This window comes from Camelus dromedarius, chromosome 1 (genome assembly GCF_036321535.1).
Source record: "Camelus dromedarius isolate mCamDro1 chromosome 1, mCamDro1.pat, whole genome shotgun sequence".
In the NCBI taxonomy this organism is placed as follows: domain Eukaryota; kingdom Metazoa; phylum Chordata; class Mammalia; order Artiodactyla; family Camelidae; genus Camelus; species Camelus dromedarius.
The window spans coordinates 119,097,885-119,111,350 of NC_087436.1; the positions used below are offsets into that span (position 1 = coordinate 119,097,885).

The 13,466-nt window shown below is 51.7% G+C and overlaps 1 protein-coding gene across 2 annotated transcripts in view; it reads right to left on the minus strand.

Annotated features, from left to right (window-relative positions):
• PPP2R2C (protein phosphatase 2 regulatory subunit Bgamma) overlaps window positions 1–12,372 on the minus strand; it is a 131,290-nt gene extending 118,918 nt beyond the window's left edge. Inside the window, exon 1 of one of the 2 annotated variants that reach the window (XM_031437702.2) lies at window positions 12,180–12,372. In XM_031437702.2, coding sequence (XP_031293562.2) covers window positions 12,180–12,249 — 70 coding nt within the window. In that variant the 5' untranslated portion in view covers window positions 12,250–12,372. Of the gene's footprint in view, window positions 1–12,102 lie in introns of both variants that reach the window. The other variant, XM_031437708.2, reaches the window with a different exon arrangement.
• Window positions 12,373–13,466: the final 1,094 nt, after the last annotated feature.

Here is a 13,466-nt window from a genome sequence, read left to right on the forward strand (position 1 = left end):
CACAGTGGAGGGAAGGCGTGTGCCCCTCTCAGTGGTCCATTGGCTGCCTGGTCATTTCTGCAGGGAGGAATTTAAGTCACTCCATAGTTTCGAGCTGCCAATTTCAATAAGGAGGATATTGACTGGAATCCTCTAGCCACGGTTTAACGTCACCATGGCTTTGACGCGTGGAAGGGCCACATAGCGTAGACATGGCCCATTTGGCATGAGTGTGGGGAGTTCTCACACTGCACAACTGTGGGGGAGCCTAACAATGATTGTGTAAGCTGAAGCAAGTCACAGCAATCTAAATAATCAATGCAGAAATTACCAACGTCCATGACCTCTAAGAAGCTTTGTGAAGACATTATTGATGGTTATAAGTGTACAGGGAATAAAAAACAGTAAAACTAATATTCTGTAAGTAATGGTTTTATAATTACATGGTCACTTGAAACATTAGACACACTGCGAATGCAAGTGTTTTCTTTCTTTTTAAAACATGTTATCAAGACTAGTTCCAACAGTGCTGGCTTCTTCTGCTTGTTGGATGACTTAACGACACTGGGCAAACATCTTTCCGTGCCTTGGAGAATTGCCTTTCTAAGTTTAGATAGGCTTCCAAGATTCTATCCTCTGCACTTTCAACATTGTGAAATATTGCCGAGTTCCCTTAACACGAAGTGTGTTGCCAGCGTCACTCCCTCCGGGACATCTTCTTCCTTTTGCCACAGGCACTTCCTCATTTACGTCGGTAGGTTCACCTTCTCTTGGGTCCCCCGGCTGAGTATCAGGGTGTCCGACAGCCACAGGTCCAACATCCCCAGGACCAGCGATTTCCCCTGTGACTCCTTTTACGTTCAGTGCTAATCCCCCTCCAGCATTATTGTTTTGTTGTTGTTTTGCTTACCACCATCTTTGGGGGCCAGTTCCCGCTTTTGACTGTCCATTTCTGTAAAACGTCACATGGGTTTACCACCAGGAGACAAGGAGGCGACATCACTACCTTTTCCGCTGTGTGTGCATGAACTAACAGACACACAGGGACCAACCAGCAACAGACTCTGAAAGCAGCGACTTGGTCACAGATCACAATGCTCATCTGATTTACTTAGTGATTTGCGGACTGGAAAGTGACTGGCAAAGGTTGAACTTGATCAATTACTCAAGGCTACCATTCCGTGGTAGCTGAAATCTGGACTGTGTGGTTGGGGGACCGGCATTACTGAACTCAGTTGTGGTGACTGTAATCTGCACATACTGGAACCGTGGAAAGCAAAGACTGCCTACACTCAGGGAACTTGGCCAGGAGAGGCTAGGTAATTGGGAAAAAAAAAAAAAAAAAAGACTGCTCTGGGGTCAGATTTGAAGATCTGTTCACTCATTCAACCATGCAAACACACATTTACCCAGCACCCAGTGGGTACCAGGTGGATACTGGGTGCTGAGCTGTGTACAGCGGAAGCAGGCATGCCCAAAAAAGGTATCCACTGATGTCGCATGGGACAGGACTCCGGGTCCTATGTTTCAGAAGGGCCAGGTTCTAGTCCTATCTTAAGATCCGAGCTGAGTCACCTCCTGGCTGGGACTGGGAATTAGGGTTCTTGAGTTATAAGGAACAGAAATTGACACAAGCCATCATAAGCAACAAGGAAGTTACGGGAAGGTCCTGAGGGAGCCACAGAATCTAGAAGAGAGCGCAGCAGCTGGACACGGGGGCTCAGAAGGAGCAGGAAAGGAGCAGGACTGAGAATTCAATGTCGGGGAGCTATGACTACTCCAGTTACCAGTGCTGTGTATCATATCACCTCCAGACTCAATGGCTTCAAACAGAAACCATTTATTTGCTCACGAGTCTGCAATGTGGGCAGCTCTTGGTGGAGGTGGTGTGCACCGCTGGACCCCCCACCCAGCATCTCTGAGTTGATGAGGGATGAGAAGGGGTCCTGGAAGGAAAAAGGGGCACACCCAGGGGATTCCCGGGATCCAGGCAAACTTCCATCAGCCTCCAGTCCCATCAGGCAACTGGGATCTAGACAGGGATTAGGGCGACAATGAGGGTGATACCGCGATCCTTACAAAACAGTAACAAATATCTTCAGCAAATCAGTGGTCTGAGAATGGGATGGAGGACTGGTCTCGATCAGAGAAGACTTAAGAAACAGAACAACCAACACAGAGGCAGGACTTTAGACCCTGGGTCAAACCAACCAACCATAAAAAGACATTTTTAAGACAACTGGGGGCATCGCTAAGATGAACCAGAATTAATCAGTTTGTCTGTTTACTTATTTTTCTGTTGAAGTATAGTTGACCTACTCAGACAGACCACAGTTCAGATCAGAAGGAGTTAGCAGGCATTTTGTTAGGGGAGACAGTGGTGCTTGGTTATGTAAGAAATGCCCTCACCTTTCCGAGACGCCTACTGATGTCAGGGACAGGAGTCTGGAATTTGCTTAAAATTTCTTAAGCCAAAAGAATAGGAAAATAAATAAATAAACTACAGCAAAATCTTGAGAGCAGCTGAAAAGCAAGGGGATGGACGAGGAGCAATTCAGTATATTATTTTCTCTACTTTAGTACATATTTGAAAGTTTTCATTAAAACTTTATTGAAATTGTAAAAAAAAAAAAAAAAAGCCGATAATGACAATACGAGTAGCTCTCTTTTACTGAAATGTAAGCACAATGCGTACATTATTTTACTTAATACAGATGGGGAAGGTGCTTCAGGGGCTGATGAAACTGCCAAAAGCTCACAGCTGGGCCAGACCAGAGCTCAGCCCCGGCAGCCCCAGGGGTCTGGGCTGCAAGCTCTGCAGGGCATGGGGGACAGGGGACAGGAGGATGTAGGAGGCAGGCCAGCCCAGAGGAGAACCTGGGCCTGCAGTTGGAGATCCCATCCCTGCTTGGGGCAGCCGGAGCCTCTGAGAATCCTTTGTTCTGCCTCAATGTGCCATTCAGCCCGGGGTTTTGGAGGACAATGGATCCCGCTGTGCAAGGAGGCAGTGCCAGTCCTGGGCCGCACAGCGGCTCCCAGGTGGGCCTTGGTCCCCGGAGCAGGCTGGCAACTACATTCTGGGCTCAGGCAGAGGAGCTCAAACACTGTCAGGGGACAAGCACATGTCACTTTGCACATGCTATTCCTCTTGCCTGAAAGGTACTAGAATATTGCATCCTAACATGCCATCACTGTAAACCTGGGAATACCTCTCCCTTCAGTGCCAAAGCACCTGTCCCCTGTAGAGCTAGGGCCATCCCCTCCCCAGCTACCGATGCAGTGGAGGGGATCCCTTATCCCACTGACCCACCTGGAGTGCCATCACTCACACACGGCTGTGACAGATGCAGTGCTGTGTATCCAGCACATGCTCCGTGCCAGGCAGTCCTGGGTTCAAATCACAAGAAGCCAGGTGCAAAACCAGCACTGAATGGGCCACCGGCCCCTGCCTCGTTGGTCCGACCAGGCAACGTGGAGGTCAGGGGTGTGGGTTCTGCAAGCAGGTGGCCCACATTCAAAACCCAGCTCTGTTCCTTACAAACCATGTGATGCTGGGCAAGTGCCCGAGCCTCAGTTTTCTCCTTGTAAAATGGGGATCACGCACACACACTGGGTTTTGTGAGGATCCCATAAGATGACGCATTTAGCATCACATCTGGCATGAGGATGTGCTCAATAAATGGTCAATTATTATAATGGCTATTATGTTTATTCTAAAATTATTTAATACTAAAGACCAGGGTCATTTTGTTGGAGGGTTGACTGGTGAGGGGTCTCTTTGTAGGACCTGGTTTAACTAACAGGACTCCCCAGGGAGCTGTGGGGCTCATGGATTCCACCAGCAACTCCAAGACTCCACCCTGTGTCAGCCCACCCTCACAGGTATCCAAGACCCTGGGAGAGGTGGCCCACGTTTCAAGGGCACAGCCTGGCTTGTGTCCACAAAATGAAACCAAGAGTGTGGGGCTCTAAAAGCAGTGCCTTTTGGGACCTGGGCAGTAAGACTGGGGAGGGGGTGTCAGGTGGGCGAGGAGCCATCCTGGAGATCAAGGACCAGGGAGAACCTCTTCTCCATGACAAAAGGGAGAACCAGGGGTGGAGACTATGAAGGCTCATGGGAAGACAGCATCACCAAGCAGAGCCCATGCGGACCAGGTGCTGAGTGGGTGTGGGTGCCCCAGAGAGGAAGGGCCCGAGAGATGCTCCCGAGCTTGTCCGGACAGCAGGGCAGTGGTTAAGGCTGGGGACCCACCCTTCTTTCTGCCAGCCCTTCTCCCCTTCACTCCCAGGACTCCTTTGGGTCTGTGACTCCAAAGCTCTCCTGTTAAGATGCTGGGTGCCCCTTGGGACCCTGGCCTCAGCTCTCTTCTCCCTTTCCTCCCTCCCCTACCTCACCCTCCCTGCCCCAGGGACGTGGGCTGCTTCTGTGCTGAGCACACAGCAGGCGCTCCAGAAGTATTTGTTGACTAAACAAATAAGTGAATGACCTTGTTCTTTACTGTTGTATGTCCAGCACCTAACATCCCCTCGGCACATAAGAGGGGTCTGTAAATGTCTGCTGAACAAAAGGGGGGAAAGTGTGCAACCTCACTGGTATTCAGATATGAATTAAAATAATTTTTTAACCTATGCTATTTGCAGAGGTCAAGCAAATTAGAATACCTAATACTTATCAGCACATGGTAAAAGAGAAACTTTCTGGAGAATAATTTGGCAATGTGTGTCAAGAACATTAAACATGTTCATAATTTTTACATAAAATTGCATTTGCAGGGCTCTCTCCGAAGAAAATTATTCCAGAGGTAGGGGGAGGGTATCTTCCCACACACATAGCGTTCCTTCCCTCAGTGTTAGTTACAACATGAAAAAAAGCAACCTAATTATCTGACAACAGGGGTTGATGAGCTGAACTATGACACCTATCACAGGAAGAGTGTGCAGCCAATAAAATGATGGAATCTGGGGGCAGGGGCTGACGGAACCAGTTACACACCCCTCTTCTCTGCTAGGACTTGAGAACTCACAGGGAAGAACAAGTGGGACCTCAAAAAAAAAATCTGTCTTAATGCTAAACTTGTGGGGGTGGGGATGAGCTAGGGACCCCTACTCCACTGCCCCTCCCCTTGGGCCTGTGGGGAGAGATAGGTCTCAAGGCTGCATTCTGAAAGGAGGGAACCGTAAGCCAGTTCTTGGAAAAGCCTGCGGGGTGAGGGGCCCCACGGTGGAGACGAAGTAGGAACCTTTAATACTGTAGCTCCGCCCAACAGGGAAAAAACTGTCCAATGGGCGACACATTCTCATTCATTTCACCAATCACAAAAGCCAAGAGGGTGGGAGGCGGGGCCAAGGAGTTCCCCATCCCAGGAATTCCAGGCTTCCCCCTTCCGTGAAACAGGGCCAGCTCTAGCACTTGCGAGGCCCAGCGCAAACTGAAAATGCAGAGAAAAGAAGTCGGGAAAAGCGTCATTGAAGGTACAACAATATAAAGGGTTCTCATTTTTGCCATGCGTTGCCTCACGTATTTGCTATTTAATGCCAACTGGAAAAATGAAAAAAAAGTTTAATTTTTTGGCATTAATTTTATAGCTCATTCTATTGTGCAATTCCAGTTTTAAATACAAATAGAAGAGCATGGAAGCGGAACGCAGAATCACGAAATCCACAATTCGTCCCTGGTAGCTCCTTCATGTGAACGGACCTAGTTCTTACCGGAGTGGTGGAAACACTGTGAAACCAACTCATCTGTTTTTATTTCACCTTTCGATGCTCACACATTCTAGACACACATCTCTACCCTCCGCTCAATGATGAATAGGGTTGAAGGAACAGGAACCATGGCTGTCTTATCTTTCCCTTTCTTTGGTGTCATCATTTTCAGCATCAGTGATTAGCTAGCCCAGAGATGTCACGTGAGTAACAAAGGATATGAGAGGGTTCCTTGGTCCTTGTGCTTCTTAGAATGTCACTGGCTTCTTTCCACATTCAAAACAAGTTCTGGTTCAAACGAAAGCATGGCTTCTCTGGGCTGTCAGTGTCCCTGCTTATGCAACCAGGGGCATGCTGATCGGTGCCTAAACACAAAATTCTGTGGCCTCAGGACACGTGGGAGCACAGTGACACTCAAACTGACACAAGGTAAGCATGTTACGGAAGCCTCAGCAGGAGCAGTGGAATCGCTTTTCACACGTGTCACCTCTGCCCACACGTGTGCTCCACTGTCCCGTCAGATGTCTCACAAACACGGTTCAAAGATAAAATTATTAACAGTTTCAAGACAGGGAGAGCAGAGCTTTAAACCAAGCTTGGGGTCCTTCCAAGTACAGGGCCTTCATGGGTTGCACACCCACGAAACCCGCCCTATAGCAAAGCACGGGAAAATTCTCATAACCTCATGCTTAATGAGAAAAGTACCCTCCAAAGTTGTTCATATAGATAGTTACAATTTTTATTAAAAACAGACATGGGCATTAAAAAAGACTGTAAGGAGCTACTGCAAATGGCTAAAAACACGTATCTAGAGACTGTTCTTTCCTCTTCACCTGCATTATTAATCTGCAATCCTCCCCCTTAAGCCACAGCATTTCAGGCAGCCACACTTCTGGGTCTCAAGACCTAAAACACCTCGTATAGAAACATCCCTTAGCTCTGCTGGCTTTAAGGATAAAACCCCAAAGCTGTAGCAAGTAAAAACAACCGGGAGATGATGTGGAAACATTTTATTAGCATTTAATTTCCATCTTGCAGAAAGAAAATGAGAAAACCCTACTGTGTGACTGCACCAGCCTTTAAGTGGGGATTGATACCTCAGGACGCAGGGCTGGCCTACAGGCAGTTTGGGGAAACTGATAACAACAGTAACCCTTGCCCAAGGGCGGACCTTTGGAGTCCTCATGGCCTTTGCTCCTTAGAGCTTTGTGACAACCCAGGGCAGGGAGCAATGCAGGATCCCTGAGAATCAGGAGGCGATGTGCCTTAACAGAGGACACCTATCGGTGTCCCATCGCAGCCTCCTTACCTGCCACAACGTCTGAAACAGAGACAACGTGGGGTCATGAAACCCCAGGAAAGCACATGGAAGGGACAGTCCTAAGCAGAAGCAAAAGGAACAAAGATTTCAAAAACCAAAGGCTGCCTCTCCCACTCTCCCTCTGGGCTGGTTTAGGTCTCTGACGCATCTAACCTACCCTCTCAGCCCAACCTCCCAGGGGCGGAGATGGAGTTGGGTTACCAGCCTAAAGGCAGTCCTAAGGGCTAGTCTAACTCTAACCCCTAAAGAATGGGCATTGTTATTTATGGACAATATTTATTAAGTACTGACTGTGCCCCAGGCCCTGGGCTGGGCACGATCACACACACCAAGCCATTTAATGCCACGAGTTCACTGGGAGTGCTCCATTCACGACGCACGGTGGGGAGTCCACAGAAAAGATGCGCCAGCATCAAACAACTGCACATCCCTCGTTCCAAGCGATCTAAGCAACAACCTGGAGAAGAAACTGAGGCTCAGACAGAGCTGCCCAGGATCACAGCCCCAGAGCAGACCCCACCGGAAACACAAGACTCCCGATCTTGGGATACCTCTTCTGGCTGGAAACGCCTCCTCACTGGGGCCAAGGCGGGGAAACCAAACTGCAGCTCTGACATGTGTGCATAAAAGAGATCACAGAGGATTTCTAAAACAGACAGCAAACAAATCACCACCCCTCCTGGTTTTATGTATCTCGTATTCTGGTCATGAGAGACAGGGCAGCCTTTCTGTCTTCCCAATCACCAGAAACGGCCGTGGGAGTCAGGGTGCAACTGGCTTCAAGGAGCAGAGACTTGGCTTAAAGTCTGAAACACTGAGTAAATGCAGCAGCTCATGGAACCAGAGCACAGAGATGGGGTGGATGCCAGGCCTGGTTAATCCAGGAGTCACAGATGTCACTAATGTCCCCAGTTCTCACTCATCATCTGCTCTGCCAGCAACAGTGTTGTTGCTTAAGACCTGCTCCCTCCAAACTCTAATTTGAAAAGATACCTGCACCCCAATGTTCACAGCAGCACTATTTACAACAGCCAAGACGTGGAAGCAACATAAATGTCCACTGACAGATGACTAGATAAAGAAGATGCGGTGTATACGTACAATGGAATACTACTTAGCCATAAAAAGTAAAACAATGCCATTTTCAGCAACATGGATGGATCTGGAGATTGTCATAATAAGTGGAATTAGCCAGAAAGAGAAAGAAAAATATCATATGATATCACTTACATGTGTAATCTTAGAAAATGAGACAAATGAACTTATTTACAAAACAGAAACAGACTCACAGAAAACAAACTTGTGGTTACCAGGGGAGAAGTGGGGTGGAGCGATAAATTGGGAGTCTGGTATTTGCAGATACTAACTACTGTATATAAAATAGATAAACAGCAAGTACCTACTGTATAACACAGGATATATTCAATATATTCAGGATATATTCAATATATTCAGGATATATTCAATATATTCAGTACCTTGTAATAGCCTGTAATGAAAAAGAATACGAAAAGATAGATATAGCTATAGATATAGATACATAACTGAGTCACTATGCTGTACACCAGAAATTAACACAACATTGTAAATCGACTATACGTAAATTAAAAAAAAAAAAGACTTGCTTCCTCCATGGTCTCAAGGTCACTGCCGGCAACAAAGGGGGTGTCCATGCTCCTTCACAAGAAGGGGACCAGCCTCCCACAGCTCTCTGCTTCCCACTCAACCTCCAGAAAGGACTCCTACATCCATTCTGGAACAGTCACTGGAAGCGGGATGGGATTACCCTGGTCCATCACTGCCTGCCCAGGGCAGACCCAGAGGAGGATGTGCTTGGTAAATGCTACTACATGAGGGAGGATGGATGGAGTTTGTAGATCCAGGCTAGCCTAGAAAATACCTGTTTAACTCACCCTAAAGCTGAGTCCTGGGGCTGCAGCAAGAGAACACAGTCAGGAAGAGTCCTTCCTGAAGCCACATCTGGCTCTGGAGAAAAGTTTAAGCAGAGACTCCCTGGCGTTCTCCTATCCCTGGGGTCCCATTCTCTAGGGCCTAGGTCCTTCCACCAACCTAAGAACCTCAACTGTATTGCTCTCCCCAACACCCACCCATCCCTGCAAAGTTCTCTGTGCCCATGGTGGTCTGCACCCCTGCCTAATGATCACAATAGTCCCCATTCAGCTGAGCTGAGCCAAGAGTTCAGGGAAAAAAAAAAAAAAAAAAAAAAAGCTGCTCTAATTCATACCAAGGTGTGAATGACTAACAAAACCTAAACTGGGCACAAGATATTTAAGATTTTATAAGAGGAAACTCAAGCGAGACTCCCACTGGTGAAGATGACATTTAACTTGAGACCTAAAGGATGAGAACTAAGAGAAGGAGGTGTGTGTTCCAGGCAGTGCACAAAGCCAGTGCAAATACCCTGAAAAAAATGAAAAACAGTCTGCTTAGGGAACAGGAAGTCGATCAGAGCCACTGGGGGGTTGTGAGTGCTTGTGGCCAAATGACCATGTGGAATAGGAATTTGTATACCTGGCTCTTCTGCAAACTCCCAGGATCCACTATTTGCTTGTGACATTCCTCCAGGAACAAGACTTAAATGATAACAATGCCATTTGTGCAATGCTTTCAATAAACACTGTGCCAGATACTTTCTCTATGAGCATCACCACTGACCATCCCAACAACCTTGTAAGATAAGTCACTACTTACTGTTTCTCCCTTTAAAGGGAACAAGTGAAGCTCAGGAAGATTTAGTAACTTGTCCAAGGTTGCACAGCACATGAAGAGTCAGAAGCAGGATTTGAACACAAGTCTGTCTGACATCCAAATCTGTGACCTCCTCTGTGCTCCAAGCACAAAATGCAGGCAACACGCAACAGTGGGAAAGTCTGTTTCCATGCAGGGAGGCCAGCAATTTCATATAATTTTGGTAATTATTGTTACTGCTTTCTCTTCTAGACCCTGCTTTCCCTGAGGGCAGGAACCTTGGGTCTGATTCTTCTCTGCATCCCTAGGACCAGAGCTCTATGGCCTACACACACTGGCATTCAGTCTGGGATGTGGACAAAGGTCAGCCTTGGTTTCCTCAACTATAAAATGGGGTATGTGGAGCTCGTGTGAGGCCCCAGATCATGATGGGTTCTCACCATACTCGGACTGCCAGTTGACAGTTAATAGTTTCCAAGTGGTTCCTCCATCCACCCTCTCATCTGATCCACAAAGAACCCCCAAAACCTATAAGCGGGATGGGATTATTCAATCCCATTTCACAGATGGGGAAAAGAGATTCGTCTACATCACAGGGCTCCCTCCTAGAACACAGGCTGCCCAGGGGAGGACCTGTGTCCAGTCCCCAGGGCTAAAATAGTGACTGGCACACGTAAGTATTTGTTGCATGAATGAAGAATTAAAAACCATCACTTCTTACTCTGATAACTATGCATTCCTCCTCTGTTCTTCCCTTCTAAGAGCTGGTGAATGTAGGAAAGAAGGCAGGGGAGACAGGAAAAAGAAGGAATTAGGGTTTGCAACGTTCACAATGGGTCAGGCACGGTGCTTTTTACTTTAATCACAGAGCCCAGCACTCTGTCCCCTCCTCCTTAATGTAAAGATGCCAAAACAGAGGTTTCCTCCACAAAGCCAGACCAGAATGACCTGCCAAGATCCTCTCTCCCGGCTGGAGCCAGACCACTGGGGCACCTGCCAGCACCCAGCGGCCTTTCCCCTCTGCCTCTCAGCAGGCTGCCAGCAGAAAGAACACCCAGGACACATGCTGATCCTTCCTCAGCCTCTCCAAGGCAGGCGACAAAGGACCCCTTTCAGCTCCCTGGGCCCCCGGAAACCCCTAGCTCAGGGCAGAGCCCTCACCCCTCTCCACACACACATCCATCAGCAAAGCGTGACTCAGCGATTCTCCTCCGGGAGCAGAGCTGGGTAACGCCACTCCTCAGCATCTCTCCGCCCAGGTTACACACCCAGCCTCCGCTAGCTTGGGTCAGGACTCCTGGGAGCCCTCCCGGCCCTGGCCCAGGGCTCCCCCCGGCCTCCGCAGGGCTCCTGCTACCGGCCCGGCCTTATTTCCGGCACAGCCAGGCACCAGCGCAGCGGACAGCACCCGGGAATCGAGTCACTGCCCACACAGGTTCCCTGACACAGGCTCCCACGCGCCCTAGACCCGCCGCGCGCAATGCCCAGGGCCCCTCCCACTGAGGCACCCACACTTCTGCAGCCAGCCCAGCAGCCCCTAGGGAAGATGCAGACAGTCCCTAACCCAGGAAGGTCTCCAGCACAAGTGTCCCCACCGTTGCATGCTGACACCCGGAGGCTAGCTCTCCCCATCCTCAGTGGAGGCTCCCCTCCGCCGGCCCCTGTCTGCAGCCCTTGAGCTGTCCCCACCGTTCCCTGGACAAGGTGGAGAAGAGGGACCCTTGGAAGTTACTGGCTGACAAGAGAGGGCCGCTGACCCTAGATCCCACTGTCCTCTGGGTGGGGGTGGGGTTGAGCTCCAGGGCCAATTTAGGGGGTTTCATGCAGGAGCCGTTTGGGGTGGCATGTCCCACTTTTTTGGAAAATTCTGACAGTTTAGGGCCAGCTGCTCCTGTCTCAGTTTAACTCGCCAGGAATAAAGGATCAAACCCAAGTCAGCCGCCTTCCCCCCACCCACTAGGGACCCCGTCTCTGGAGGCACAGGGAGGGGCCCAAGACAGTGAGCCTCCAGGGAACCCTGGCAATGGAATTTTTTTTTTTCTTTCTGGGTCCCTCTTCGTCTTTGGGGAACGGGCAGCCTAGAAAATTCTGCGGGCTTTGGGCAGGGCTGAAATGGCCTAAGACACTAAATTGCCCCAGAATTTCTTCACCAGATTTGCCACAGAGGTGGTCTTTTAAAAAATGAGGGCCAGGGCCGATTCAGGATGCCCTGGGCCTGGGGGCGGAAAGCTGCCTGCCAGAGGTTGGCGCGGAGGGCGCTGCCCTCTCGGATCGCTGGGCAGCGGGCAGCGGAGGCCGGCGCCCTCAGGCTCCCTCCCTCCGGGACCCGGGACGGGGTGAGGGTAGGGTGGGGCGGGGGGACACGACACACAGCGCGCGGTCCAAACCTTCGGAGGGCATTCGGTGCGACGGCATCCCCACGCCGCGGCGGGCCGGAGGGGGCCTCAGACAACACGTACGTTACCTTCAGTCACATAGCTGTGGTCCCGCAGGAAGCTGTGGTTAATTTTCCGCGTGTCCGTGTCCTCGCCCATTGAAGGCCGTGCCCGGTGCCCTGGGCATGCCCCGCCGCCGCACACCGATGCAATCCGCAGAGGTCGCGCCGGGCGCGCGGGCCATGCCGCCGCAGCCTAGCAGGGGCGCGGGCCGCCGGGGCCCCGGGGGGCGGGCATCGCGGCCTGGGGCGGCCGGGGACGGGCGGAGGGCGGCCGGGGCGGTCGCCGCGGTCAGGCGAGCGCGCGGCGGGCAGGCGGTGGCCGCGGGTGGGGGCGGGCCGGGGCCCGGGCGCGCATCCCGGCCGGCCCGGGCGCGCTGCGTCCGTGCGCCCGGCGGCGGTGCGGCAGCGGCGGCGGCGGCGGCCTGGTGCCGGTGCGCCTGGCTGCGGCGGCGGCGGCGGCGGCGGCGGCGGCGGCGGCGGGAGGGGACGCGCGCGGCGCTGCGCCGACCGAGCCGGGGCCGAGCCGGGCTGCGCGGGCTGGGGCCGCGGCCGCCGCCGCCGCCGCCGCCGCCGTAGCAGGCCCCTCCCTCGCGCCGCCCGCTCCTCCGCCCCCGCGGCCCGCGCCGCCCGCCGCGCGCCCGCCGCCCAGCACCCCGCAGGTGGGGCCGCACCCCGGCAGAGGCCGCGCCTCGGCGCTCCGGGCCTCGCGGGTGGGCACCTTCGGTGCCTAGGTGCGTCAGCTGGGGCGGAAGGAAGGCAATGGCCAGCTTGCGGGGGACACTGGCCAGCTGAGCTTTTGCGAGGCACCTTGCGTGCCCAGGTACTTCACTTACTAAAGAGACGGCCCGTGGGTGGGGTGACTAGAAAAGGGGAGGGCCGATGGGCAGCCTCGCTGGGCAGAGGGCAGCGACAAGAAGGACAGGGAAGGGAGGGGCGCGCGGCAGCTGAAGGTGGCGCATCTGGAGAATGGGAGACTTCACTGGGGCGGGTGTGGAAAGAAAAGGCAGGACAAGAGCCCCCTTCGTTGGTAGAAGAGGGTGGGTCAGACGAGTTCCCAGGGCCCTCTGGAGCGCGAAACTAGACCCGTGGGAAGAAGCTGGGGGGCCGATTTGGGGAGTATCAGCACCCTACAAACAAGGCAGAACTGTGGGTGAGGTAGCTGGCCTCCTCCAAGCAGAACTCCGAGATCTCTCCTCATGCTCACCTGTGATATTTAGAAACAGTGCTGGGTACTCTCCAAAAAACAGGCTGGAAGATGCGGGTCCCTCCTCCTGCCAGGCAGAAAAGCACCCCCTCCCTTCCCTTAGTCATTAT